This window comes from Oratosquilla oratoria, chromosome 8 (assembly GCF_046742065.1).
Source record: "Oratosquilla oratoria isolate Oo_2021 chromosome 8, ASM4674206v1, whole genome shotgun sequence".
NCBI lineage: Eukaryota > Metazoa > Arthropoda > Malacostraca > Stomatopoda > Squillidae > Oratosquilla > Oratosquilla oratoria.
The window spans coordinates 53,978,018-54,005,304 of NC_134784.1; the positions used below are offsets into that span (position 1 = coordinate 53,978,018).

The 27,287-nt window shown below is 39.3% G+C and overlaps 1 protein-coding gene across 2 annotated transcripts; it reads right to left on the minus strand.

Annotated features, from left to right (window-relative positions):
- Positions 1-3,968: 3,968 nt before the first annotated feature.
- On the minus strand, positions 3,969-26,517 carry Ufm1 (Ubiquitin-fold modifier 1). Of its 2 annotated transcripts, XM_076189235.1 has the most exons (4): positions 26,426-26,517; positions 26,269-26,325; positions 5,309-5,439; positions 3,969-4,176 (listed from the first exon to the last, which is right to left on the minus strand). In XM_076189235.1, the coding sequence occupies exons 1-4, from the start codon at positions 26,428-26,430 to the stop codon at positions 4,109-4,111; spliced, it is 261 nt and encodes an 86-aa protein (XP_076045350.1). In that variant the 5' UTR covers positions 26,431-26,517; the 3' UTR covers positions 3,969-4,108. The 2 variants fall into 2 exon arrangements, with proteins under 2 accessions (XP_076045350.1, XP_076045349.1); XM_076189234.1 differs by lacking the exons at positions 3,969-4,176; positions 5,309-5,439 and adding an exon at positions 16,177-17,622 and having other exon boundaries at positions 26,426-26,496.
- Positions 26,518-27,287: the final 770 nt, after the last annotated feature.

Sequence of the window (27,287 nt, forward strand, 5' to 3'; positions counted from 1 at the left end):
TTAAACAGAGGGCTCCAAGACCTGAAAATGGGATATGTAGCAGATAGGGAACACCTCTCTTTTCTCCCAGGTAACTGGTAACAGCCACAGGATTGGCCCTCAAGTCACTCAGGAATAGGTGCACCTAGGTCTCTTAATCCAACACTTTCCAACTGCCACTTGTGTACACATTTGGGCCCAGGGCATAAACCCAATTTGGGAATTGGCCCAGACATAAAACGCCACCAATTCCCAAAGTGGGTTTACACATATCTTGGGTCCAAATTTCCACACAAATGGTGGCCGGCAAGGGTTGGATTAAGAGACCTAGATGTATGGTGTTGTCTAGGTAAGGCTAGATTAGGATGTGTTCTTTGTCTTCTGTTTGGCAATTGCTGCATACCAAGAGCTTTTTCTCCTTATAAGGGGGCTAGTTAAATCAGAGGCACATACCTATTCCCACCCATTTCAACTCCTCATGGATGATGGGTCACTTCTCCATCTGCCAACTACCCTGAGTCAAACACAATGCAGCAAGACACAGTACATCCACAGCAAAGCTGCTTCACTTAATTGGCGACCTACCCTCTTTGTCACCCTGTGCAGAAAAAGAGAGGACTGGGAGAAAATCCTTCGGGCTGCATCAAAATATCACTTGCACATAAGCATCCTCATCCCTCCCTCGCTTGCACCTGGGGCAACTGATTCTGTGGCCAGACCTGTGTTGATATAGTTTCAATGCTGGATGGTGGCTTGAATATAGTAATGCCAGCATTGTTCTTGCTTGTTGTGGGAGGGATTTTTGTTAGGCAGGTGCCTGGGGAACTAAGGTGGATTATGGAATTTGGTTTTTGTGAGCCTGTTTTGTGATCTGAGTATGTATTTTTGTGTGGACAGCTTACAAGGTGTGCAAGTTTGAATAATATACTGCTGGAGTTGTGTTTTGCTGCATACAGTCATTGTGCTTATGTGATGGGTTGGATGGATGAGAGCTCTTGAATAAAACTCATTTCCATGTGCTCCATAGAGAGCATTTCAATTTTGGAGTGTAGATGTTCTGTTGGGGTGGTTTAACTGGACCAGTTATAATTTTAATGTTTTATTTTGTGGGAGGTATTGCAGATATATGGGATAGGAGGAAAGCTTTAAAGACCAGTCGAGATTTTATGAGAGTAGTAGAGTTTGTGTTAGAAATGGAGCGAGTGAGTGGTTTGAGGTAAAGGTGTGACTTCACCAGGGATGTGTTATGTCACCTTGGCTGTTCAATTTATACATGGAAGTTAGTATTAAGGAAGAGAGACTGGAGGAAGTGAATAGTTTTAGATACTTGGATGCGAATGTGACAGGAAAGGGAGGAGTGGAGGTGGAATTAGAATGTAGATTGAGAGAAGCAAGTAAATGCCTTGGGGGAATTGAAAAGTTTAATGAGAAATAGACATTTGGGAATGGATGCGAAGAGGAGATTGTATGAAGGAGTGATTGTGCCAATAGCATTGTATGGAGCAGAAACATGGAACATAAGAGAAGTTTGAATGTGTTTGAGATGAGGTGCCTGAGAAGTATGATAGGGGTTACTAGACTATATAGAGTGAGAAATGAGAACTAAGGTGGAAAGGGAGTTAGGAGACAGGGTTAATGAAAGAGTATTGGGATGGTTTGGACATATGGAAAGAATGAGTGAAGAAAGATTACTAAAAGGTGTGTGGAAGGCAGAGGTAGGAGTGAACATGAGAGGGTGACCAAAGATGAGATGGATGGATGGGGCATTGGGAAAGAGGGGAACATCTGCCAAGGAAGGACAGGAGAAGACAGAAGATAGGGGTGAGTGAAGAATGGTTGTGTATGGATGATGATGTGATGCATGAAAGGGAGTGGGTGGGGGGATGGGAGGTGAGGGAGTATGTGTGAAAAATAAATTGATGGCAGCCTGAAGGGATTTCTCCCTGTCTTCTCCTTTTCTGCATGAGGAGATGGAGAAGGGGGTCACTGATTTAATGAAGTGGCCTTGCTGTGGATGTGCTGTGTCTTGCGACACTGCTTCTGACTCAAGGCAGTGGGGAAGATGCAGGGATGACCTGTCATCCTGGAGGAGCCAAGATAAGAGGGTGGATGGGAGTGGAGTTTATGCCTTTGTTTTTTGGCTACCTCCCTTGTAAGGGGGGGAAAACCTTTGGTATATGTATGTTTACTTTGTGTAGTTTTCAGAGTTTTTGTTTTCTTGATTATAGGGAAGAATACTGTAGAGCAGTGGTTCTTAGACTTTTTCAGTGCCCGTATCCCTTGATTATCTATGAAAAAAAAAAAAATCTTGTACCCCCATCCGTTATAAATACAATGCAAAGATGAAAAGGATTATTGATACAAACCTTGCTGAGAAATTATGATATATTAAATTACTGAACAAAGGTACTTTTTTATTTCAAATTAAAAATGTCAATTAGTAGGATACAATGAATGCACATGCTTTCTGATGGTAAATATACAGTGCCATTGCACTGGCTATCATGTCTTGTACCCCCAGGATTAAGGTTCCATACCCCTTGGGGGTACAGGTACCCCAGGTCAAGAACCATTGCTGTGGAGGCATATCCAAGTGTGGTTTGTATAGGCTATTTGTATGTCACACACCCCAATTTTGTGTGTTTTAAGGTAGAGTGACCAGAATGGGAAGTTATGAACAAGTGTACATGAAATAGTTTTAGCATACCTCAGAATAGTGGTGTTGAATAAGACGATCTCTCCTTTTATGAGTTTTATTTCTGTTTGCTTTATCACTTTAATGAATTTGAGTAGGGTTAGTGTAGGGGGTGTGGGAGGCTGGACTTAAATATTTAGATACAGACCTTATATATGGTTCCCTGGGCAGCAGTCTTAACTTTGATAGGCACACTTGCCCACTGGATTAGACTCTTTAAGAGTCTAGTTTTAGAATGACAACTCCAAACCCAGATCTAGACTTAGACTGACTTCTCTATGCTCAAGACTTAGACTGACTTCACTGTTTGATAGCTAAGACAAAACCTCTGAAAGGGTAAGGCTCCTCCAATCATCTATGATTAGCTAAGTCCATTTCTGTTAATCATCTGTTGACCAATATCATCAGGACTTAGACACGCCCTCTTTGGGACATTGGCCTTCACTGAGGGTCATGTTATACATTATTTCCTGACAAGAAAAGCCTTACCCCAACAAGAAATTAATGATGTTATGGAATGACTTCTCCTGAGTCAGGGGCCTACGCATCTGATGCTGGCATGCACACCAGCATGCGATTCTAGTATCTGGTACCAGCTAGTATCATCGCCAGTACAACATGGTGATGTTTCGTCATCAAACCAATCACCACAAGTATACTGTTTCTTTTAACTAAAACCTGTGTTTACTACAGATCTTCATATATTTATCTGTTTGTTTTCTCTGTTATGTCCTTGATATCTGTATTGAAGGGCATAGGTCTGTCAAAAGTGAGACCATCCCTTGAGCCATGAAATCTATTCTTGGTTCACCCAAATTTCTTCCCTCTTAAGTCCTTGGTGCCATCTCATGTTGGCATCCTTGACAACAAAATGGCTGACAAAACAGTTGAGGATATTGTATCAACCCATTTCAGTGCTGCTTGTAATACTTTCTGTTACTTGAATTATTACTTATCATGCAAATTTCATATTTGTCGAAGGAGAAAAAAAAGTGCATATCATTGGACTTCTTCCCCCATATAAGGAAGGTATCCAGCTAAAGCATGCACCTACCCCAACCCATTTCCCTTTCATCTTCTAGCTCCTTGTGGGAGAAGGATCATCCCTATCCACTGGTTTGCACGAGACCCCACTATACTACGTGCCATATGGCCTGATTGTGGCTTAGTGCAAACTTCATTATTTATTCATTTCAGACAAGTCACTGCTGTGCTCACTCATAACTGGTTGGGTGCCATGATGTTCTCTGATTATATCAGCATTTCTTTAAAGGTAGACAAAAAAATATATATATAATTTTTCAACCTTTTAGTTACAAAATAATATAATAATGCAGGTGTTAGCATTACATCATTGCAAAATAACATGTAGATGTACTAAAGCATAGTAAATTCTGATCTCAATTGAACAATTAAAAACTAGTATTTTAACTGCTATTGGAAACCAACTCTGTCACGAGGAATAATGCGTAATTCTGATCCATGCTTCAAAAATACAGAACCTGCAGAAGAGAGAAAAAATAAGATAAATGAAAAAATTTCATATAAAACATTGTTCATGCCAAATGCATACACAAAATCTGAGTTATCATAGCTGCTTATTTTTTAAAACAAGAAAAGATGTTTTGGAAGCAAAAAGTGGGCAGACAATTTGGTTAGACTTGCCATTTTGCCTTCATTATTTTTTTTAGCTATATATATATTCTTTTATTATTATTTTTCAGGTTTCAGTTTTCCTTCAAGATTTATGATCTTTATTGAAAAAGGTCTATGGGATGATCACAGACAATGCCCCAGCTTTGTGGTTGCAGGAAGGTGAGCACATAGGTCTGGTGATACTACTTGTCGGTTGTGTTCATGAGGTTGTGCAGTGGGGTGTTTGCTGGAGTTTAGTACATTTAGATTTGGGCATTATTCTAATCTTTCCTCTGGTCTGCTGTTTGTGTCATATTGGGTGGTGTGTGTTTGTCACCTGCCAATTTGTGGCTTATTAGTGCAATGAGTAGTTGGAGTTGGTATGTAGATATTTAATTTTTTTTTTTTTTACTGGGTTTGGATTGTGACTATTTCTGCTGTACAGTTTATCAGTATGTTTGGTTGCTCATTTTGCTTGTGAAAAGTAATAATGTATTATAAATTCACCTTCATGGTTGAGTTTTGTCTTCCCTTATTGTGATGTTTTCAGTGAAAGTGAACAGTATGGTTTCCTGCATTATTACCATGTGTGTGCTTGTATATGTAGGCACTGTTGCATCTATGCATTTGTGATGCCACTGATGTTTATTCCTAACACGTCTGAATTGTGTGCTTTATCTTGGGATGTTTTTGCATGGGTGTGTGGTAGTGTGTTTGCACCAGCTTCAGTTCCCTGTATACTGATATATTTTTGTGAGTGTGGCATACATTAGATGGACCCATAAAATACAATAGTAAAAACACAGAAAACAATATTAAACATGGAAAAGGTCAAAGAGAAAAGAAAGTAATGCTGATGACTTGAAAAGTGGATTAAAGATGAGGACCTGAGAAACATTGAAGGAAAACATAAAAAGGATTAGGTTTGAAGTTAGAGTGGCATGGAGACCAACAGTGAAGATGAATAATTGAGACAGGATTGCTAAATAAGACACATACCTGCAGTCTGACTAGGGTTTATACCAATACCATCGTCAGTAATGATTGCTGATGTTGCCGGTGGAACTCTGAATTCCTCAGCTGCAAATGTCAGCACAGCAGTGAAGGGCGTATTTTCTGGCACACTCAAACTGCAAGGAAGATCAAGTTGAGTGATAGTGTTTCAATTATTCCTTTTTGTCCAGCAAGGAAACACTCCTTTGCTAGTCCTCTATCTACCTATATATTAAGGGTTTCTTCCCCTTTACAAGGGATGGTAGCTGAGTCAAAGTCACACACCCACTCCCATCCACCACCCTTGTTTCATCATTGTGGATAAAGGGTCATCCTTGTCTCCTGCCCACACCTGGGCCAGAGGCAATGCAGCAAGATGCAGCACATCCACAGCAAGTTCACTTCACTTATCGGTGACCCCACCCATCCCCTCATACAGAAAATAGAGATGGGGAAAAAATTCAGCTTACTAGTCATATGCTTGGAAAAAGAAGAATTTTTTTTTTTTTAATAGGAGTAACCAAGAAACTTTAAAAGTCCATTCAATTCAAAGGTCACCCCAGAATTGAATAAAGAACAGAGGAGAGAAAAATTTGTAAGTATGCTGCCAAGTTTTGTTAAAATATCAATAAAACATTACATAAATTAGTGCATGAATACATATTCACTATAACTCTTTCAACTTGATGATTACCTGAGCTATTACTTAGCCACCCATTTCTCCAAATGAGGAAGTGGCCCTCAGGCTGAATGGGTTATGCCATTTTTCGTGGGACTAACAATGGATACTTTTTTTTCGTTTAGGAATGTCCCCTGTGGGGCTACAAGGAGAAGGATGCCTTGTCCCACTCCCCGTCCCTTTCTTCTCGCCTCTTACGATCCAAGTGGAAATACTTGGTGCCAGTATTCTTTTCCCCCACCACAGGGAATTCCCCCACAGCAGAAAATGAATACTCAGAGAAATGGTACAGGACAGTAGCAAGGGGTTGGGGGACAGTCGTAGTATAAAAGATAAGAGGGAGGGTGGAGGGGTGTGGAGTGTATGTAACAATGGATACTTGCAGTAACAGTAAATAAGCGAATGGATAAAAAAGGGGGGAGAGGGATAAGTTTGATTGATCAAAACAGAGACAGGACCCCACAAGTACAATTCCTTTCCTGTAATTACATCACACCAGTATTCTCCAATCTGGGGTGAATCAGGTTATCAACAAGTTTTTTCATCATCTTGTCCATGTAGTGGAATGCCATTTTTGTTTTGTCAACATTTTACAAGTCTTTCCCTGCAATGTTGGTTAATTTTCCATTACCAATACTCCTAGGTCTTTTTCCTCCTTTGCATTAATTTTAATTTATTTTCATTTTTTACAGCTGAATGGTAGCCTCTTCTTATGAGGGGTGATCAAAAAGTAATGACATTGAGCACATATATTTTGACAGTACAGAGGTAAGTCCAAGCAATAGCCTATATTCCTATATTCCTGCCTGTATGCAGTGTTCCATCCTCCTGCATCACTTCATGAAGCAGTTGCAGTACTCAGAACCCAGTAAACCTCATAGCTTTGAATTGATCACTCATGCCAGGTCTTGGATACGATGAAACTACTTCCCTGCAATTGCACCCTTGATTTCTGGAAACAACCAAAAGTCACAGGGAGCAAGGTTAGGTGAGTAGGGTGGGTGAGGAAGAAGAGTGATCCCCCGCTACTCCAGGAACTGCACAGTCAGGCATGCTTTGTGGGGTGCAGCATTGTTGTGATGTAGCAAAAGGCATGATTATCAGCAGATTGGTGCAGATTTGGCCTGATTGTCCAGGACTTTAGGAAGAACCTGGTCAGTGTAGTAGTGGGCTGATAGTAGACTGTTGAGGCATCACATCAGAGTACATTGGTCCTCGAGAACTGAAGATGGTGAAAATGTGCTTTCTGCTGCAAAATCCTTCCTTCAAAATCTGAGGTTGAGGCTCTTCATCACTCAACCACACCATGTTGGACGGCTTGTCTTTGGTGGTGAAGAAAGAAATCCAACATTCATCTCTGGTAGCAACATCTGAGAACCATTTCAGACCATTTGGCTCAAATTCAGCCAGCCAGACAACAAATTCGCATTCATTCCCTCTTCTGCTCTACTGTGCAAACTTCTTCCTCAGATTACAGTGTTCATGTACAATGTTGTGTGCACTCCCATAACTGACACCAAGCTCCAAGGATACGAATCAAAGATTAACAGTTGGATCTTAGTCAACGATGGCCCGGAGACGGACAGTTGTTGCTTTGGTCACAGGTGTCCAGGGGCTTCCAGACTGATGACCATCTTCCAGCTGTGTTTTTCCGATTTCAAAAGCTCAAATCCAGTGGGAAACAGTTTCCAGTGATGGAGTGCACTCTGGGAATTTTTTTAACAATTCTCCTCTGATCTCTGTTGCATTTTTCCCAAGTTTCCACCTAGTGGAAGTGTAGAACCTGCAGCATTCTTTCATTATTCATGATTCCAGTTAGAGGGTGAAACTGACACTGATGCAATCACACAGCGCAACAAAAAAAATTGTAACCCAGACAAGCAACAACAAGTGCAAACATGTCACAACAGGCAATACTCGATGCCTTTTACTCCCCTCCTTCCTAGCCCTCATGGTCTCTCTGTCAAGAGTCTGACTGTCATTACTTTCTGATCAGCCCTCATATTTTTACCCATTTCTAATATTTTGCACTAGAATTAATTTTCCACTTTTGTTTAAATTTACATATGCTGTTTACATCTGTTACAATTTATAATTATCCTCATCTTTTATTCTCTTGATGATGTTGGTATCATCAGCAAGTAGATTGGTGTTATTTGTTCCATCCATCATGATGTACATGTAGATCAAGAGCATTAACCACTTCAGTACAACTGAAATTATCATGCACAGCATCGGCTGTCATATGTAATTTGCACCACACTACTCATATTATAAAATATAAAGTCACTACTGTATTATTCATTCTCTTTAACTCACCAATAATAAGCAGAAAACATGATCAAACCAGTTCACAAAATCCAATTACAAAACATATATCTAATATATATATATATATATATATATATATATAATCAAGACGCCAACACCAGCATCCTCATGTACCCACTCACGCCTCATGACACCTACATAGGTGTCATCATACCGAAGTGGTTAATGATGCCAAGGCCAAGACTTATGGGGTACTGGTTTATAGTACAAAGGTTCCTTCTTGTTATGTCCTCATAAAATGAGGTAACACTGACCTTTTTCTGATCTCTAGGTACTTTGCCTTTTTCTGATGAATACACACTCATGAATCTTGTCCAGTTGTTCTCTACATTCCTTGAGTATCCAATTTGAGGTCCGAACAGACCATGGGGCTTTTCTAGGGTCTCTTGCAACATTTGTATTTACTGTATTTCAACATTTATATTACTTAACACTGTTTCTAGTAACTTTTTGCCTCTTTTAAAACTTGCTTTCCATGGTAAAGGCAGTCTGAAAACTCTCATTTATAATCTCAGCCTGTATTTTAGACATACATATACCAAAGGCTTTTTCCCCCTTACAAGGGAGGTACCCAAAAAGAAAAAGGCATAAAAACCATTCCATCCCTAAAACACTCCACTCCCCTCCCTCTTATCTTGGCACCTCCTGAATGACGGGTCATCTCTGCATCTTGTCCACTGCCCTGGGTCAGAGGCAGTGTTGCAAGACACAGCACATCCACAGCAAGGCCACTTCATTTAATCGATGACTCCCCCCCCCCCTTTCTGTCCCCTTATGCAGAAAAAGAGAGACAGGGAGAAATCTCTTCGGGCTGTGTCAAATTTTTCTCATACATACTACCTCACCCCCTACCCATTCCACCTCATGCATCACAACATCATCCACAGACAACCATTCTCCATTCACCCCTGTCTTCTGTCCTCTCCTGTCCATCCTCAACAGACATTCCACTCTTTTGTAAAGCCCCTTTCACCCCATCCATCCATCTCATCCTAGGTCAACCCTTCATGTCCACTCCCTCCACATCTGCCTTCCATACCTCTTTTACTAGTCTTTCTTCACTCATTCTTTCCATGTGTCCAAACCATCCCAATATTCTTTCATCCACCCTATCTCCCAACTCCCTTACCACCCCTGTTCTCCTCCTCACCTCCTCATTTCTCACTCTATCTAGCCTAGTAACCCCCATCATACTTCTCAGACACCTCATCTCAAACACATTCAAACTCCTTCTCTCTTCCTCTCTTATGTTCCATGTTTCTGCCCCATACAGTGCTGTTGGCACAATCACTCCTTCATACAATCTCCTCTTAGCCTCCATTCCCAAATGTCTATTCCTCATTACACTTTTTAATCCACCAAGGCATTTACTCACTTCTCTCAATCTACATTCTACCTCCACTCCACCCTTTCCTGCCACATTCACACCCAAGTATCTAAAACTATCCACTTCCTCCAGTTGCTCTCCCTTAATGCTCACTTCCAGTCTGCTGCCACTTTCACCCCTTGTACATCTCATCACCTTACTTTTACCCACATTTATCTTCAACTTCCTTTTTTCACACACACTCCCAATTTCTGTCACTAACTTCTTCAATCCCTCCTCTGATCCTGCTACAAGCGCAGTGTCATCCACAAACAACAGCTGGCTCACCTCCCATTTTTCTCCATTTCCTTTAAACATCTCCAACCCCTGACCCACCACCCTTGCATTTACCTCTTGCACCACCCCATCCATGTATAAGTTGAACAGCCAGGGCGACATAACACATCCCTGATGAATTCCCACCTTTACCTCAAACAACTCACTCTCTCCATTTCTAATCCTGACACATGCTCTACTACTCTCATAAAAACTCATGACAGCTCCTAGAAGCTATCCTCCTATCCCATATATCTGCAAAACCTCACACAGTGCCTTCCTGTCTACCCTGTCATAAGCCTTTTCCAGATCCATAAAAGCCCAAAAAACATCCTTACCTTTTCCTATACCTTTCTCACATATCTGTTTTACCACAAAAATCTGATCTACGCAACACCTACCTGCAACCTCTACCTGTCCTAAATCCACACTGTTCCTCGCCAATTACTCCCTCTGTTCCTCTCCTAATCCTCTCAATCAAGATCCTCCCATAAGCCTTTCCAACTACACTTAACAAGCTAATCCCTCTGCAACTACTACATTCACACTTGGCCCCTTTTCCATTGTAAAGTGGAACTATACAGGCACTCCTCCAGTCCTCTTGACACACTACCCTCTCTCCAGCAAACATTAAATAACCTCACCAGCCAGTCCACCATCACTATACCTCCTCTTTTTTTTTTTTTAGACATTCTGCATGGCATCCATCCAGATCAGATGCCTTACCTGCTCTCATCATCTTAACAACTGCCTTCACTTCATCCTTCCTTATTTCTCCTCCATTTTCCTCATTCATCACTGTCATTTTCTTAGCACTTCCCACTGCAACTATCTTTCCCTCTCTATCCTCCTTTACATTTGGCAACTCCCTAAAATACTCTGTCCATCTTCCCCTTACTGTCCTCTCTTCCATTATCATCTCTCCATCCACACCTTTTACCTTTTCTTCTCTACTTGAATTGCCTCCTCTTCCTCTCCTAATTTCTTGCCAAAACACCTTTTTATTTACTTTCAAAATTTTATGTCATACTCTTACCCCATTTGACATCTGCTCTCCTTTTTGCCTCCTCTACCTTGTGCTTTACTTCTCTTCTCTTTTCTTTATACCTCTCATATGACTCCCTCATCCTATTTTGTAACCAAGCTGTGAAAGCTCGATTCTTCTCTTCTGTAGCCTTCTTTGTTTCCTCATCCCACCATTCACTACCCTTCCTTCTATTTCCTCTCATCCTTCTTGTTCCACACACCATCTTTGCTCACTAAATGACTCCCTCCTTGAACCATCCCCATTCCTCCTCCACTCCTAGTTCTACTCTATCCTTCACTCCCTCCTACTCCTTTCTCAGCTTCTTGTACTCCTCCTTTCCCTTTTCATTTAAAGAGTTCACTCTGAGCACCTCCCTACCTTTTGTCTTTTTCCTCTTTCTCCATCTATCCTCCACTCTCAATTTACCTTCCACCAAAAAATGATCTATTCCCCCACTCTCTCCCCTTAGCACATGTACATCCTTAACTCTTCCTTTTATACTCCTATATACCACTACATAGTCCATTAATGCTCTATCTACCACCCTCTCCTATGTGTACTTATGCTTGACTTTCTTCCAAAACACTGTATTTGCTATCAACAACTCTCTAGACACATCTCCACCATCAACTCTCCACTATGATTCTTTCCTGGAACTCCACATTTCCCAACCACTCCATCAATTGGCTCATTTCCTACCCTAGCATTAAGGTCTCCCAATACTACTACATTGATGTTCCTCCCTAATCCCTCAATGCACTCATTTAAATCTATCCAAAAAGGCTCCCTTTCTTCTACACTCTTCTCACTACCAGGCCCATATGCACTTACAAAAACCCACATCTCCTTTCCCAGTTTCACCTTCATCCACATTATCTTTTAAAAAACCTCCTTCCACTCCACTACACATTTACTTATCTCTTTACTTACTAGTATAGCCACCCCTTCTCTCCCTCACCCTCTCTTCACTCCTGAGAACCTCCCAACTACACTCCCATACTCATACTCACCCTTCCCTCTCAACTTAATTTCACTAAACACCAACACATCCATCTGTCTTCTCACAAACATACTACCTATTTCTTCCCTTTTACTCTCATCTGTACCACATCCTCGCACATCAAAAGACCCAAACCTTAGGGTGCTGGTTGGAAAACTCCTAGACCCTCTTACGCCTTTACCTTTTTTAGGAATGTCAACTGTGGGGCTACAGGGAGAAGGATGCCTGGTACCAATCCCTGTCCCATTTTTCTCGCCTCTTACGATCCAAGTGGGAATACTTGGTGGCAGCATTCTTTTTCCTCCACCACAGGGTAGTTAAAACAAGGAAATGAAATTCAGAGAAATTGTACAGGACAGCAACAAGGGTTGGGGGACAGCATAACGGAGGGACAGTAGCAGTATAATAAAAGTTTCATCATTTCTCTGTGAGCAGAGTCCTCCTCTATCACAGACAAAAATGATGTGTGGCTCTGGTCTGTAGGGGCACCCCAAATAGACCCTAAAATATCAACTGCATGCTACTTTACCATAACAACATGCAGCCAATACCCCAATACCTTCATAAATTATTCTACTTTCAGCTGGACAATTCCTTCCCTGTGGCTGTGACCAATGACAGGTTCAAGTAAGATGGACACTGAGGAAAAATAATCTCCCTTTTGCCTGTCTCAAAAACCCCTCATCTGGTGGTGCAGCCTGAAGTATCTGACACTGTCTCAGGCCTAGCCCAGGGTCTTTTATCACCTTCAACTGTACTTCATCTTTTCACACAATAGCTAACACCAGGTAACTACCTATCCTCCTTTTGTTGTGGAGCTAATTACATGGGAACAACCCCACCCTAATACATCACAGACAGCAATTCAAAGTTTCTTCCTAGAGAAATCTATGGAAGACCCCAAGGACTGTTACCAGCCACAGTGGGGCTGTGAGTTTGTAGTTAGTGAAAATTGTGGCTACAATTATTATGATTATCATAATTCCTCTACCTTTTCACACATGATGAGCTGGCAACTACTCCTACTACTATAAACCAGTGACTGAAAAACAATCTCACATTAACCCCTTCCATACAGTGCCGCATATGTAGGCATGAGGAGCAAGTGGATATGTGAGGCTGCCATATCGGCGTCTTGATTATATTTATTGTAGTTGCCCCTGCGTAATGACATACTCTCTAAACTGTCTTTAATCACATTTTCTATGGTTATCAAAATTCATGGGTGAAAGAGAGAACGATCGATATAAGCGGTGACTATATTTTATGATGCGAGTATTATTATGACACGTCATACGGCTGGCAGCGGCTGCTGCCCGCGAGATTTAAGGCCCGTACTGAAGAGGTTAATACACAACAGATCAATCAATCTGTTGCTACAGGTCCCTCTTGTAGAAGACCCATGACTCCCAGGTAAGCAGCAACAGCCATCAGATTGGCCCACAAGTCACTCATAGAAGAGATATTGTGTTGCTGTCAGGGTAAGGCTATAGCAGGACAGTGCTGTGGGGTGAATGTATTTGGGGCCATTTACATAGGGCCAGACCTACTGTGTTCATGCTATTTTTATAGTTGAATGGTGGCCCAAACATAGATGCATCAGTGTGATTCTTGCTTCCTGTGGGGATTTCTCCAGAAGGCTGATGTCTGGAGGAGTTTGGTGGATTATGGAGATGATCAGTTTTGAAGTTCTTGTTTTTGTAATACATGTATATATGTGTTTTTTGTACAGATGTCTTGTGTGGGGCTGGTGGTGGGTTGTTGCAGATTTTTGGATAGTATGGCTCACTGGCCGGGTGGGTTAGGGCGTCATTACTTGCAACGAAGGTCGAGGGGATGGCAGCTCAAATTCTGCCACCAGCAAAATTGGACCAAGGGCAGGGTTCCTTAAATTCCACGCTATAAAGTCTTCTGTAAGGGGCACCATCCTAGCCTTATGATAAGGGGAGAGTTTGTGACAAACTATATCATCATCATGTTTATATCATCAAATGGGAGAACTTGAGTTAAGTAGTGATGGATGTTTGGGGCTGAGGGCTCCTGCCTTGCTGACTGCTGAGAACTGTGTGTCTTATAATTTTCTTGGCTGTTCTATGGGGAGGATTTAATTTCAGTGTGCATATATTCTACCTCATATCCAAATTGATGGATAGACTAATCTCAGAAAGTATCAAAACAGAACTGCCCACCTCACCAAATCAGCAGAGATTCAAAGGCCACTCCACCAGCAAGCAAATCACATCACTAAATGCTAGGAGTATTAAACAAGAAAGCATCATCAGAAAGAACAGCAACAATAGACATAAATAATGCACTTGATACAGTCCCTAGGCTGGTGGTACAATCAGAAGCATGTGGGTCTTGCATCTTCCCAGTCACTGGGTTGAAGTCCTACACATCTTTCCAATTCCCAGGAGACTCTTACTTGCACCAACAGTCCAAGCATATAGGACAAAGGTGACAGCTTTGGCCACTACATGCCTCTTGGTGTCTTCTCACCACCACTACTTAGACATATCCTATCAAAAAATATCACAGAAACTGACATCTACAACAAGAAAGGGTTAACAATGGAGTTCCCCAAGGAGCAGTACTATCACCTACACTACTTAACCTCTTCATGAATGACCTACCTACTTCAAATTCAGAGCTTTCACTTATGCAGATGGCAAAATAGAACAGCAGCCTCCCCTCAGAAATCATCAATGTGCTCATCCTACAAAAGTGTGAATCAAATGTCAAGCAAACTGAATAGCCAACTTGACTTTTGTACGATTATTTTCTTGTTGATTTTTACTGTGACCTTTGACACGTAGGTTGAAGGTCATTCAAGTATCAAAAGCAAGGGCCAGATTTTTAGGGTTCTTTTCCAATGGTATAAGATTTGGCTCTTTAACTTCACTTTGTTCATGGTTGATTTCTGGGGTGAACCATCCATTCTATTAATTTTGAGTTTGTTCTAGTTTCTTTAAATAAGCTTGGAGGTTTTTGGCTGCTATTTTGTAGTTGCTATAGTGGATTACTATCATAAGATCATCCATGTATATGAGCACTTTGGAGTTATGCTCTGGATCTGATGTTAGGAGATTATTTGAGATGTTAAATACTATAGGTGAGAGTATTGCTCATTGGGAGACTCCACTGTAGTCTTTTTGTCCCAGAAATTTGGTCATTTTGGGTCACTCTGCAATGTTTATGTGCTAAGAAGTTAGCCATTTCTTGAAATTATTGTGAATATCTGTTTGTTTTTTTTTTTTGTTTTTTTTACAGTACCAGTATATGCCTGAGAACTTTATCAAATGCCTTGTTTATGAATATCATAACCATGCTCTCTGTTGGACCTTTCTTGTTGAATCCCTCCAGTACTTGCTGGGTGATGTTAGCGAGCAGCATGCTAGAGGAATGACCCTCTTTAAATCCATGTTGGTTTGGGAAGGTGAGTAGTTTATCTATGTTTCTGCTACTAATCTTTCCATCAGCCTGAACATTGTGGATATCAGTGAGATTGACTTGTAATATAGTGTTTTAGGTGGTTCAATTGGTTTAAATATTATATGGGCTAATTTTTTTCCTAAACAGTTTAAATTTTATTGCACAATAAGGAGTGACTGCAGATATCAGTTCAGGCTTCATTTGGGCCAAAGTGTTTTAGGTGGAAGTTCGGCCTTCAGTTGGGGACTTATTCTTCATTGCCTTTCTACTTCTTGAAGGGAGGGGTGACATCCGTGTCTGGTTCGAGTTTTTGTATTTATTATTTTCTGGAATAGTGGGTTTGAAACTTGTTTTGGAGAAGCATTTATTAATTTTAAATTGCTGTTTTTGTGTTTGTTTTTTTCTTGGAATGCTCTAACTGTTTCATGGGGATGAATTTAACTGTTTTTTTTTCTATGGTTCTTATTGTTCTCCACTTTTTTGTTGTCATTTTCCCATCTGTTGGATCTGGGTTTTTTTCTCCTTGTTTATTAGTTTTGTTATGCCTTTGTTTAATTGTTGTAGTTATTCTTTTTCTTTTATTAAATCTTGTTTGTTTTTCAGTGAATTCCCCTTTTTTTAGAATGGCTATTTCTTGTGTGTAGTTGGGGTTGTATTTTTTCTGTATCTTTTGGAACATTTTACTTAATAAACAAAATATAAAAATCTTGGTAATCCATATGGAGTCTAGCCATTCTTGGCAGGAATATACAAAACTTTCACATACATGATTTTTTTTATTGAAAAGTCTCTTTACACAGTTGTGTATGCATTTCCAACAAAATTCTAAATTTAACAGTAAAGAACTCGTTAGAAACAATATGTGCAATTCCAGAAACAAAATATTGACATGGTTGATACCAAGCTAAACTAAAGCTTAATATAAAATGCCAAACTTCATATCAAACCGAAGAGGAGAATATAACTGTCCCAACCTCTTCATTGTCGCAGAAAACTGGACCAACAGACTGAATGAAAGATGTGCAATTACTTGAGTGCATGATCTATTCCTTGACCTTAAATTGTAAATCTACCCACATAATACCACCATCAGCGGCTCCCCAATTAGAAACCTTCTTCCTCACAACTGCTCCTGTCTGTGGCTCCTTTATCATGGCTGAGTATATATGAACAATGTCATCAAAACCCAATGCATGGAAGTTCTTATCCTTCTTCCATGTGTACCCAATATCTGTATATTCTGGTTTTAAGGCTTCCCCCTCCAATTTGAGTTCAAGTAAGAGTGTGTGAAGAAATTCTCTGTATGAACTGCACAGTTTGGCTAAATGGTCCTTTGGTATTTTTAACAACTGCTGCCAAAGTGTTTGGCAATTTTGGTCTGATGAATGTGCAAGTATTTCACACAAGTACTTTACAATAAACTTCTTTAGACGTACCTTGCTGTGCTCTGGATCATCACATTTATTACTGCTTATCAGAAACCAGATGAGCTTTGCAAAATTTGAGTCTTCTTTTAGGAATGATAAAAGTTTTTGTTTGACACCATGTTGGCAGTTTTCTTGTTCTAGGTCTTGCTTACTTAAGCAAACAAAAAACAGACTAACCTTAATGTCATGCATCAATTCTGGACAATGTTTCCTGATCTCAGACAAAAGGTCCTTGTATATAACCAATTGTTTTGCTACATCTTCCTCAAGTTCCTTCAATTTCTGCTCTCCAGATTTTTGAATAATCAAATCCTTTACATGATCATGGACTGTTTTGTCAAGTAAATTATTTTGTAGTAAAAGGGTCAGCAAAACATCCTTTGCTCTTCTAACATAATAAATTGTACAAAATGGAAGAAAATGCATAGACTTCTCAGCAATCACTCTAAGAATTCTTTCAAGCTTCTTCAACTTTTCTGGTTTACTATCAACAGACTGTGCTACCTTTTCACAGTACTCAGCCCAAACAACAGCTCTATCCAATCCTTCATTTGTCCACCTTCCATCTTGGTATGCACTGGGCAAAAGTTCAGTAAAAAAATAATGCAAATATTCTATAATCTGAGATGTTGAAACTGTTGTCATTTTGAGGCAATATCAACTGCACAAGGCTTAATCAAGCATTATAAGACAGAAGAACTACCAAACCCGCCACCAGCACCATAGGAACAATCACAGAACTGTTAAAGGGCTTGAAACTTGAATTTTCATGGCATCACCACCTGTGGAAAAAGAAAACGTAAATTCAGGTTTCAAAACCCTTTTGAACTTATGCTATCAGAAAAAAGGAAATTCAAAAGTCTTGTACAATTTCTTCCTATCAGAGAAGTAATGCCATGAAATATCAATGTTTTGGCCATACAATTTTAGTCTTCTACAATAACTACATTATCTGGATGGGTTGGTAAGGGAGGTAAATAAGAGAAAACTAGGCAGAGTTTTGGAGCTGGTAACCGAGAATGGAGTGAAGTGGGAGGTAAGCAAGTTGTTTGCAGATGACACTGCACTTGTGGCCAAGCTTGAAGACAGAGTAAAGCAGTTGTTGGTGGAATTTGGGATGGTGTGAAAGTGGTGGATTGGAGTGGATGAAACCCTTGGTATATAGTGTGAGAGGCGAAAAGCTGAAAGCAAATGTTGATAAATGTAAGTATATGTGATGTACATGGAGTGATGGCATTAATGAGCTGGCAATCATCATACAAAAGCCTATGTACATCCCATATTACAATACCTTGCTCTAGCTTTACCCTGACAACACAAAACCTCTTCTTTAAATTACTTATGGGCCAATCCAATGCCTGATGTCGGTTACCTAGGAGCCATGGGTCTCTTCAAAAGAGAGGCCTAGGGCAACAGATACTGATAAATTATAATCATTAACAACTAAATTATAAACTATTTCAACTATGCCACTATTTGGTATTACTACTAATCTTTATCAATGTTACACTCTGGATTTCGAGCTGGGAGGTCAATTGTGAAAAGTTTAAATAGTGAAAGCAGTAGCACTGCTCCCTGGAGGACTCCAGTGCAGTCTTTCAGTCCCTGACAATAGGTGTTCTGGGATACTCTGCACTCTACCAGCTAAAGGTGGCTACACATTAGGCTAGCATGCTACTTGTTTTTGTTACTTCATTTGAAAAGAAACAACTTGAATTACAATATTCCAGACTCCCATAAGAACACCTCAACAATATGTCTAACATTTGTATAGCTTTAGCTTCTCTTAGTTTGTCATTCAATTTCTCACTATATGATGCAAAAGTAATTTGACATTTGGAAATTTGAAAAACAAAAGGCTGTAACTAAAGTTGTTTCTACTCAAAATAGCAAAAGCAAGTAGCATGCTAGTGAGAAATGTCTAGTGTGGTACCAGCTTAAGAAGTTTGTTAACCACCTCCCAATGCTGTTGTGGACATCAATCTTTGATCCCTTTTCACAGGATATCTTGAGGAACCGTGCCAAATACCTTATTTATGTCCACTGCCACCATTACTGCTCTTTCTTTGGTGCTTTCTTACTAAACCCCTCTAGTGCTTATTGAATAATGTTTGTGAGTAGTGTGCTGCTTAAGTGGTCCACTTTGAATCTGTGTCTATTTGGGAAGGTAGATAGTTGTGTTCCGATTCTTTCCCTTAGCCTGAATATGGTGGACAGGAGGGACATTGGTCTATAAGACAGCCCTCAGATCACCTACCTGGCTGCACTAAAACAACCCTAATGAAATATCTACACTCAGAAACCAAATTCCTCCCCAAACAGCAGCACATGAAAATGATAACCACACAGTCCTACACAAGACACCTCACACAATACTACACAAGCACAGCCCACTGAATGAAAGAAAAAAACCTCAAGCAACATACTTCAACATCTACAATAACATACCCCAGCACCCTCACATTATGTCCACACAAAAACACAAACACATTCAGAAAATAAAACAAGCACTCTGGCAGACCACCAAATCCCATATTCCAACACATTCCTCCAGATATCAACCCATCTAAGAAATCACTCCCAAGACAAGAGCCACTCTACCATAACTGCACTGCAGCCATCACACATTAAAAATATACTGACACAGAATAGGCCTAGCCATAGACTAACTGTCTTAGATGCAACCACTACACAAGACAATGAACATGTCCTACATTACCCTACTCTTACCCTACCTAGACAGTAGCACAAAATCTCTTCTCTGAGTGACTTATGGGCCAACCTGGCAGTTGTTGCTTGGTTACTTGGGTGTCACGAGATTCTGTAAGGTAGACCAAGAGCAACAGATTGACTGACTCCCATGAAGAAGTTACATAGCCTAATGGTTCCCAAATGTAAGGCAAACTTGCCAAAAGTCATGGAAAGCTAAACTGAGATAGTATACAGCCACTTCACTGCTGATAGGGTGTTATAAAGTGAAATAGCCTGATGACAGCTAAAATAAAGGGAAAAGGACAGCCTGTTAAGGAATGGGTTAATGTAAAGTACAGTATACTTATCTGGTTCAGACTAGCAGAGGCACTTCAATGTTTGCTGAATAACCACCCTTAACCATATTAGTATATCACAACTAACATCACAGTTGGACAAAAGAAAAGAGTTGAGTCCGACTGTGGTGTTAGTTGTGATTTACAAATGTTACTATATTTCTCACCAGTGATACCAGTATATATTCTGTTGAGCTGAGGAATAACCTACCAAACTGAGTTCCATGTTAATGTGAACAAGGAAAAGCAAGACAATCTGTGGTCCTACATACCATTATGCAAATATAGATTTATAATAACTTACCTCCAGTTTCATAATTTGATAATGCATTTGACGAGAAGGGAGGGGATAGGGATAAATGGAGAATGACTGTATGGATGATACTGTGATGAGCCAGAAGGGATTTCTCCCCATTTTCTCTATTTTCTGCATGAGGGGACAGAGGGGGTGTTGCTGATTAAGTGAAGTGGCCTTGCTGTGGATGTACTGTCTTACTGCATTGTTTCTGACCCAGGCAGTGGACAGGAGACATGATGACCCTTCATCCACAAGGAGCTAAAATGAGAGGGAAACTAGGGTGGTGGATGGGAGCAGAATGGGTGGGAAAGGATGTGTGCATGCCCAACTTGGCTTCCCCTTATAAAGGGGAAGAAGCTCTCAGTACATAGACAAATAGACCTCCAGTTTTGTAGACTACAAATTTGGAGTCCTACAAAGATTGGCAAACCCTTGGGCCTCCACATTGATCTCTCCAAGATGAAACTGTGAACTGTTGTTCATTTAGTGTTTGTGTGAAAGGTTCCATGTCACTTGCGGTAAGCTCTCTTTAAGTGAAAAAGTGACAGAAACACAGTTGACATTGACAATGAGGTCTTGACCCCAATCCCGGGATTAAGTGTCAGTCCATTGGAACTGCACCTTCTGATGAAGGTGAGGGTGCTGGCAAGTTTCTGAAGAAAATAATTCAGCAATGACCAAAACAAAATATGCAGAGTATTGTAACCATGTCAATTATATACAAGAGCATTAATGTCTCCAATCAATCAATCCAGGATACCCACAGCTCCCAGATTAACTGGCAACAGCCACCAGCCTGGTCCATAAGTCACTCAATGATGAAATATTGTGCTGTTGTCTTGAAATAGGTAGTGTGGGGCAATGTACAATGAAGTATTTGTGTCCTCTCTGTGAGGGCTGTATCTTGCTTCTCTTGGGAGGAATTTTTCTGTGGCGTTGATGTTCGTGGGTGGGTGTGATGGAGTTACAAGTTTGGTGGTCTGCCTTGAAAACTCTTATGATCTGGGCGTGAATACGTTTTCTGAGTGGATGTTCTGGATCTGGTGTTGGGAGATCACTTGTGAAAAGGTTAAATTGTGTAGACAAGAGTACTAACCCTTGAGAAACTCCATTGTACAATCTTCCAGTCTCATAAATTTGGTTGTTTTTGGTTATTCTACACGGACTAAGAAGTTAGCCATTTCTTGTCATTGACAGTATATGTCTGAGAACTTCATCAAATGCCTTGTTTAAGTCTATTTCTACCATAACCATTCTTTCTGGTGGTGCTTTCTTGGCGAATCCCTCTGGAACTTGTTGGGTGATGTTTATGAAGTGTGTTGGTAACGACTCTTTGAATCTAAGTCAGTTTGGGGAGATGGGTAGTTTAGTTGCATTTCTTTCCATCAGCTTCAGTACTTGTTGGTCTCCAGGATACTGGCTTTTCAAATGGTTCATTTGGTTTTAATGTGGATATTATGTGAGCATTTTCCCAGATTACTGGGATTTTATTGTATAACCATTAGTTGAAAACATCAGCTAAGGCTTTTATTGCATTTGGGCCATGGTATTTTACATGGATGTCTGCGATTCTATCTGGGTCTTCATCATGAGTTTTCCATTTATTTACTGCTCTTTCCATCTCTGTTAGAGAAGTAGGGGTAGCATCTGTGTCTAGTTTGATTTCTATTTTCCTATTTCTGAATATTTTTTCTGGTTTTGAACTCCTTTTTTCTGGTTTTGAACTTATTTTGTGGAAGTGTTTGGTGATGGCATCTTATTTTGGTCTGCTCCAACTGCTTCATGGGTGGGTGGGATTTAATTTAAAAATTTTGATGGTTTTATAAATCTCTCCTTTTCTTCCCCATCTACTGTATTCGTTTTCTCATTCTCCTTTTTTGTTGCTTATTGATTTTGTAACGTTTTTGTTTAACTGTTGTAGTTAATTTTCTCTATTTTGTTTTTCAGTCATTTCTCTTTCTTTTTGGGGTGACTATCACTAGTATGCAGTTGGGGTTGTATTTTTTCTGTACATACATATATCAAAGGCTTTTTCCCCCCTTACAAGGGACAAAGCCAAAGTCCAAAGGCATAATTCCACTCCTGTCCATTCCTCCTCCATTCACCACCCATCCCTCCCTCTCATCTTGGCCCCTCCTGCTTTTCTTCTGTAGCCTCTTGAAATGTATATTTTGCTTGCCTTCTAAATGGTTACTACTATCTCTTGTATTGCTCTGTCTATAGATAGGAACTGGTCTCTATCGTCTCTAATTTTTTCTGTATTTCCTCTGTGTATTCTTGCAATTTGCTTTTTTGTATTTAATAAACAGAAAAGTTTCTAGCCAAGGCAGATGAATGTAATACAATCATGATATCCATTTGGATAAACATCTTTGCAAAACGTTGGTTTTCTTTTTTCATCTAACTTCAACATGAGCTGAAACATCTGCTATTGGCATTCTCTGTCACTGAAACTCTCCACCCTGAATCTAGTCTCTCTTTCACAATTTCCATCTTGAGGCATCCACTTAGTAATACATTTGCTTCATCGCCCAACTTCCTTTCTGGCTACCTTCCTTGCCCAATGACTTGAGGAATGCAAAACCAAGGGAATAAGACCAACTTTTTCAAGACCAAAAATTGAAAACATCAATCAAAAACCACTTCTTCCAATGAGCACCAAGATCACAGACACCTGAGGTCATTTTCAAACTCCAGAAACCAAGACATAAAACAATGAAAAGGAACAATTTCTTTGATGTCGGAGATAAGTGGAAAACACTCCCCAAAAAAGTTTGTGAGTACTAGTATAAAAACTTCAAAATTAATAACACTAGCTAAATCAGAATCCCTGTGATAAAGCTCTTTTTGGATACAAGATCTCTAGCCTTTAGTCTATCATCAAAGTAAAGAAATCAACCCTGTGAACATAGTAGCATAATCATAAATCATAATCTTGCTACATTGCTTTTGACCCAGGGCAGTGGGCAGGATACATGGATGACCCATCATTCATGAGGAGCTCAGATGAGACAGAGGAAAGGGGAAGTGGGATAAGTGTGAGTAGGTACATGCCTCTTATTTGACTACCTCCCTTATAGGGAGGTATATAGACAGATAGCATAATCATCATATTTTACACAAGCTTTATTTTTTCCAGAAGTCATTCGTGAGTAAAATGACCTATATTCATTTGTGAAAATAAAAACCTTTGCCACCACAACCACTCGTAGATAAAATTGGTAAATCTATATGAAATAGTCCCACACAATTTTGAAGATAAAATAGTGTTTTTCTGCCTGTTCTGAATATGACTCTAACTTCTATTTGCTGAGGAAATGATTCAAGATTGTTGGATAGGGAGTCTCACTGCAAAGCTGGCACAGCCTGGGAATTAAACCCAGGATCTCCCACTTGCCAGGAAAGCGTGCTTACCAATTATACCACAGCTGCCTCCACTGGACCCTGCCACTGAGGGCCAGTACAAGAGTGTGTCTTACATAGGTCAGTATCCTACTCACTGCACCAATATTGAATGGGGAGCATCACTGCAAAGTTGGCATCACCCAGGACCTCCTACTTGCCAGGTAGGCATGCTTACCAAATAGGCAAGGAGTGTATTAGTCAGGTGCAAATATCAATACAACTTACACAGCAATTTAATATAAATTTCTGAGATTTGCCTAGAAAATATCCACAAATATTCTGTTTGTTAGCAGTAAAATATCTTACTCTGCCAAAGAGCAGACACACTCAAGGCCAGCTTAAGGATTGGTTTGTTTAATGTCCAACCATGCTTAACCACAAAACATGTGACAAACTGTAAGAGGTTTACCCTATTATAAATCTATATACACAATTTACTTCTCAAATCAGGTACCAACCCCTCCTTGGAGCCACACCTTCGTTGATATAACCCAAGCTTGAACAATACATGAATTCAAATCTAAACATGATAATTGGAAATCAAGGGCATAGATCAAGTTGGAACTGTACATGAATTTGAGTCTAAGTATGATAAAACTGGAGGGTAGAAGACGGGACCCAGTGAGCACTGCTCCTTTCCTGTATACTACAATTAAGTAAATACACCTTCAAGTGGGTTTCCAGCAAGAGACCTGGGGCAATGGACTGAATGACTAACTTCTTAAACTCATGAATACATGAATGAACACATGAAATGCACAATATTTAACCCTTGAACTGAAGAAAGAACTTTTCTATTCTGGCTTCTCCTGTAAGATTCTATTTAATCGAGATAAACGTAGTCTAAGGGTAGACTATCTGGTGATTTAAATATTCCACTGCCAGGCAATACTACTCTCTCATGTGAAAGTAACGATAATTGTTGCTTTAGGTTTGGCTCACTGATAATCCTTAGCCCCAGACCTGCAAGTAATAGTCCTTAGGCTTTCTCCACAGACCTATCTGTGAAGAACCATTGGGCTATTGTGTTGTATTTGAGCAATTATTTCTATTTCACCAGCTAAAAGGAAGATAGGATAACTTGACAGTTACTAGTTGTCCTATTTTCTCATTCATCAGTGATAGGCAATGGCTACATCCGTGGCGACAATATAGTATTGAAGATGTGGAATCATTAAGGCAGCCAAGGAGATTTAAAAAAGGCAAAAGGAGGGCTAGTAGTTTTTTTTTCAATAGAGATTATTGTGGTAGATTTTTAGAAGTGCACACCTACGTAATATAGCAATAGAAAATTAAATAATTTTGTAAATTCTAATATATCAATGTAATATACATTATTCTTAATAATAGAAAAGTTTGCTAAAAATCTATATACAAACTTAGCCATTTTAGTTTTGGTAGAGATGGAGGCCGAAGAAATTAAAGTATGATAAAGTATGATAATACCCTACCAAACCTAACCTACCAACCTAACTTACCTAATCTGTATTAAGTAATGCAGTTCCTGTAATTCTAGAGGTTATCAGGGTTGCCTCCGACCTCATAATCTATTAAAACAAAGATGGCGTTCAAATAAGTCAAAGCGACTTCATTTGTTTCTGTATGTTTGAACATTTTCTGATATTGATTTCCGCCAAGACAAATATTTATTACACTGATGTATTACAATATACAAAATTAATATTCTAATTTTCTAATGCTATATTAAATAGGTGTGCGCTTCTAAAGATACCATTATTGTAAAAAAGTGGAAGATAGTTGAAGTAAGATCATACATTTTCATTACACTATTATTAAATCTACCATTAAATTATTAGCATAGATTCCGTGGAGACTTGATTCTATGGACTGATTTCAGAATGTTGGATCTCAGTAAATATAAATTCTTCTAATATGATTACATAAGATACAACTCGTTCAACCTAACCTCATTCCAAATGAAGCTCCACAGGATCCCATACCTAACCTAAATAAACACTGACAAGCTGGGGCCCTGGGTGAAAGCTGTGATCCTTGACCACTCCCTACTTACCCCTGTATTAATAAATATACTTATGTCCCTACATTGATTTCTATTACAAATTTGCCACCCTTGATCAATTTTGTTTTTGTGGCAGATTATCTAATTCAATTCAGAAGAACCCTTAACCTTCAAGGTTTAGTAACCACCTTGAGCTGACTTGCTTATCAACTCTAAACAAATTATTATGAAGATTTCATCAGATTTTCTTTTCATTCCAGTCTATCCAATTCAAAGGAATCCTAGGTAACATATCAACTTGAATTGCAATTACATTAAAGTATAGACTTATCCTATAAAAATACAAAATTAAATAATTTGAACAAGGCATCCCCGAAGAATACCGGTTTGATTTTGTGTTATTCGACAAAAATAATCATGGTGTACATTTACTAGTACTTTTATTTATTAAAACCAGGATGATGCAGGAAAGTTGGAGTATTTGTTTACAATAATTCTTGGACACGTTTTCGTGAGACCCTTATTAATTTTATATTTATTAAATTTATATTTAATCAAGTTACCTATCATGCTACCTCGCAAGTGGTCAATCACAATAGTTAAAACGTTAAAACAACACCTTTAACATTAAATAATATGTAATTAATTTAAAACTTTTGTTCCCGACAATTAAAATTTGTAAACATATGGTACTTACACTTTATATGGGAGCTTTGGATCAGACGTAAGAGTTATCTTAAATGTAACCTTGGCCCTGTAATATTCAGAAACGTTACTACGTCAGCAATCTTTATCAAAATATATAAAACACAAGCTTCAGTGAAAATACGATAAAAGATTTTTCATTCACTCACGTCATCTTGTAAGTTTTTTTGACACTTCCACCTCACAGGTTTCGCTCCTACAAAGTGCGAGTGTGCGAATAGTAAATAGTGTGATATTTGAGTCTATTATTTTAGGAAATTGTAAAATAAACCTATAAATTATTTTTATTTTATTTTACATTGATATATTACAATTTATTAGAAAATACCTCGATGACCAAATTCCAAATGCTTAGGGATCTGGATCTTATCTTATTGTTATATAACATATAAGGAAGAACATAACATTCTAGAATAAGTTATATAATAAATGGTACGGTATCGTACAATTGTGGAAATTGGTGAATGATTTAAAAAATAGATGGCCATGTATTGCACAATGATATCACAGAGGGCAGCACAAGTCAAGGAGCCGGAGAAATTGCTGACCTTTCAACTTCAATATTCCATGTCTCAGGCTCCAATTTCGGGAGTAAATCCCGACAGAGGCATTTTTAGAGTAAATAAGGTATTATTGCAAATTAATATAGACACATGTGGTTACAGCCTCAGTTAATTTTGTGAATTGATAGCTGTAGAATTAGGATTAAGATCGAAATACGGCAATTAAACATATCAAACCGCATGAAATCTGTATTCTAGAATGCTTAGTATATGAAAGCATGCATAACAAATTATACAACTGTACTTTTTCCATTTAGATAGAGTGGCCTATCATTATTGTTTATATATACGAAAACATTATATAAAGCATTATGTAAGGAACTCGACGCCATAGAACCAGACATGGACCCCTGTAAAGGAATGTCGAGTTACCGATATATCATTTTCATCATTAATATTTTTATTTATCACCTGAAGTGACTTCTCCGTCTTGATTATTGGTTCTGGT

Bases quoted from the DNA above. Each gene is read 5' to 3' on its own strand.
- Ufm1 (XM_076189234.1), bottom strand. From the start codon at position 17,485: ATGACAACAGTTTCAACATCTCAGATTATAGAATATTTGCATTATTTT.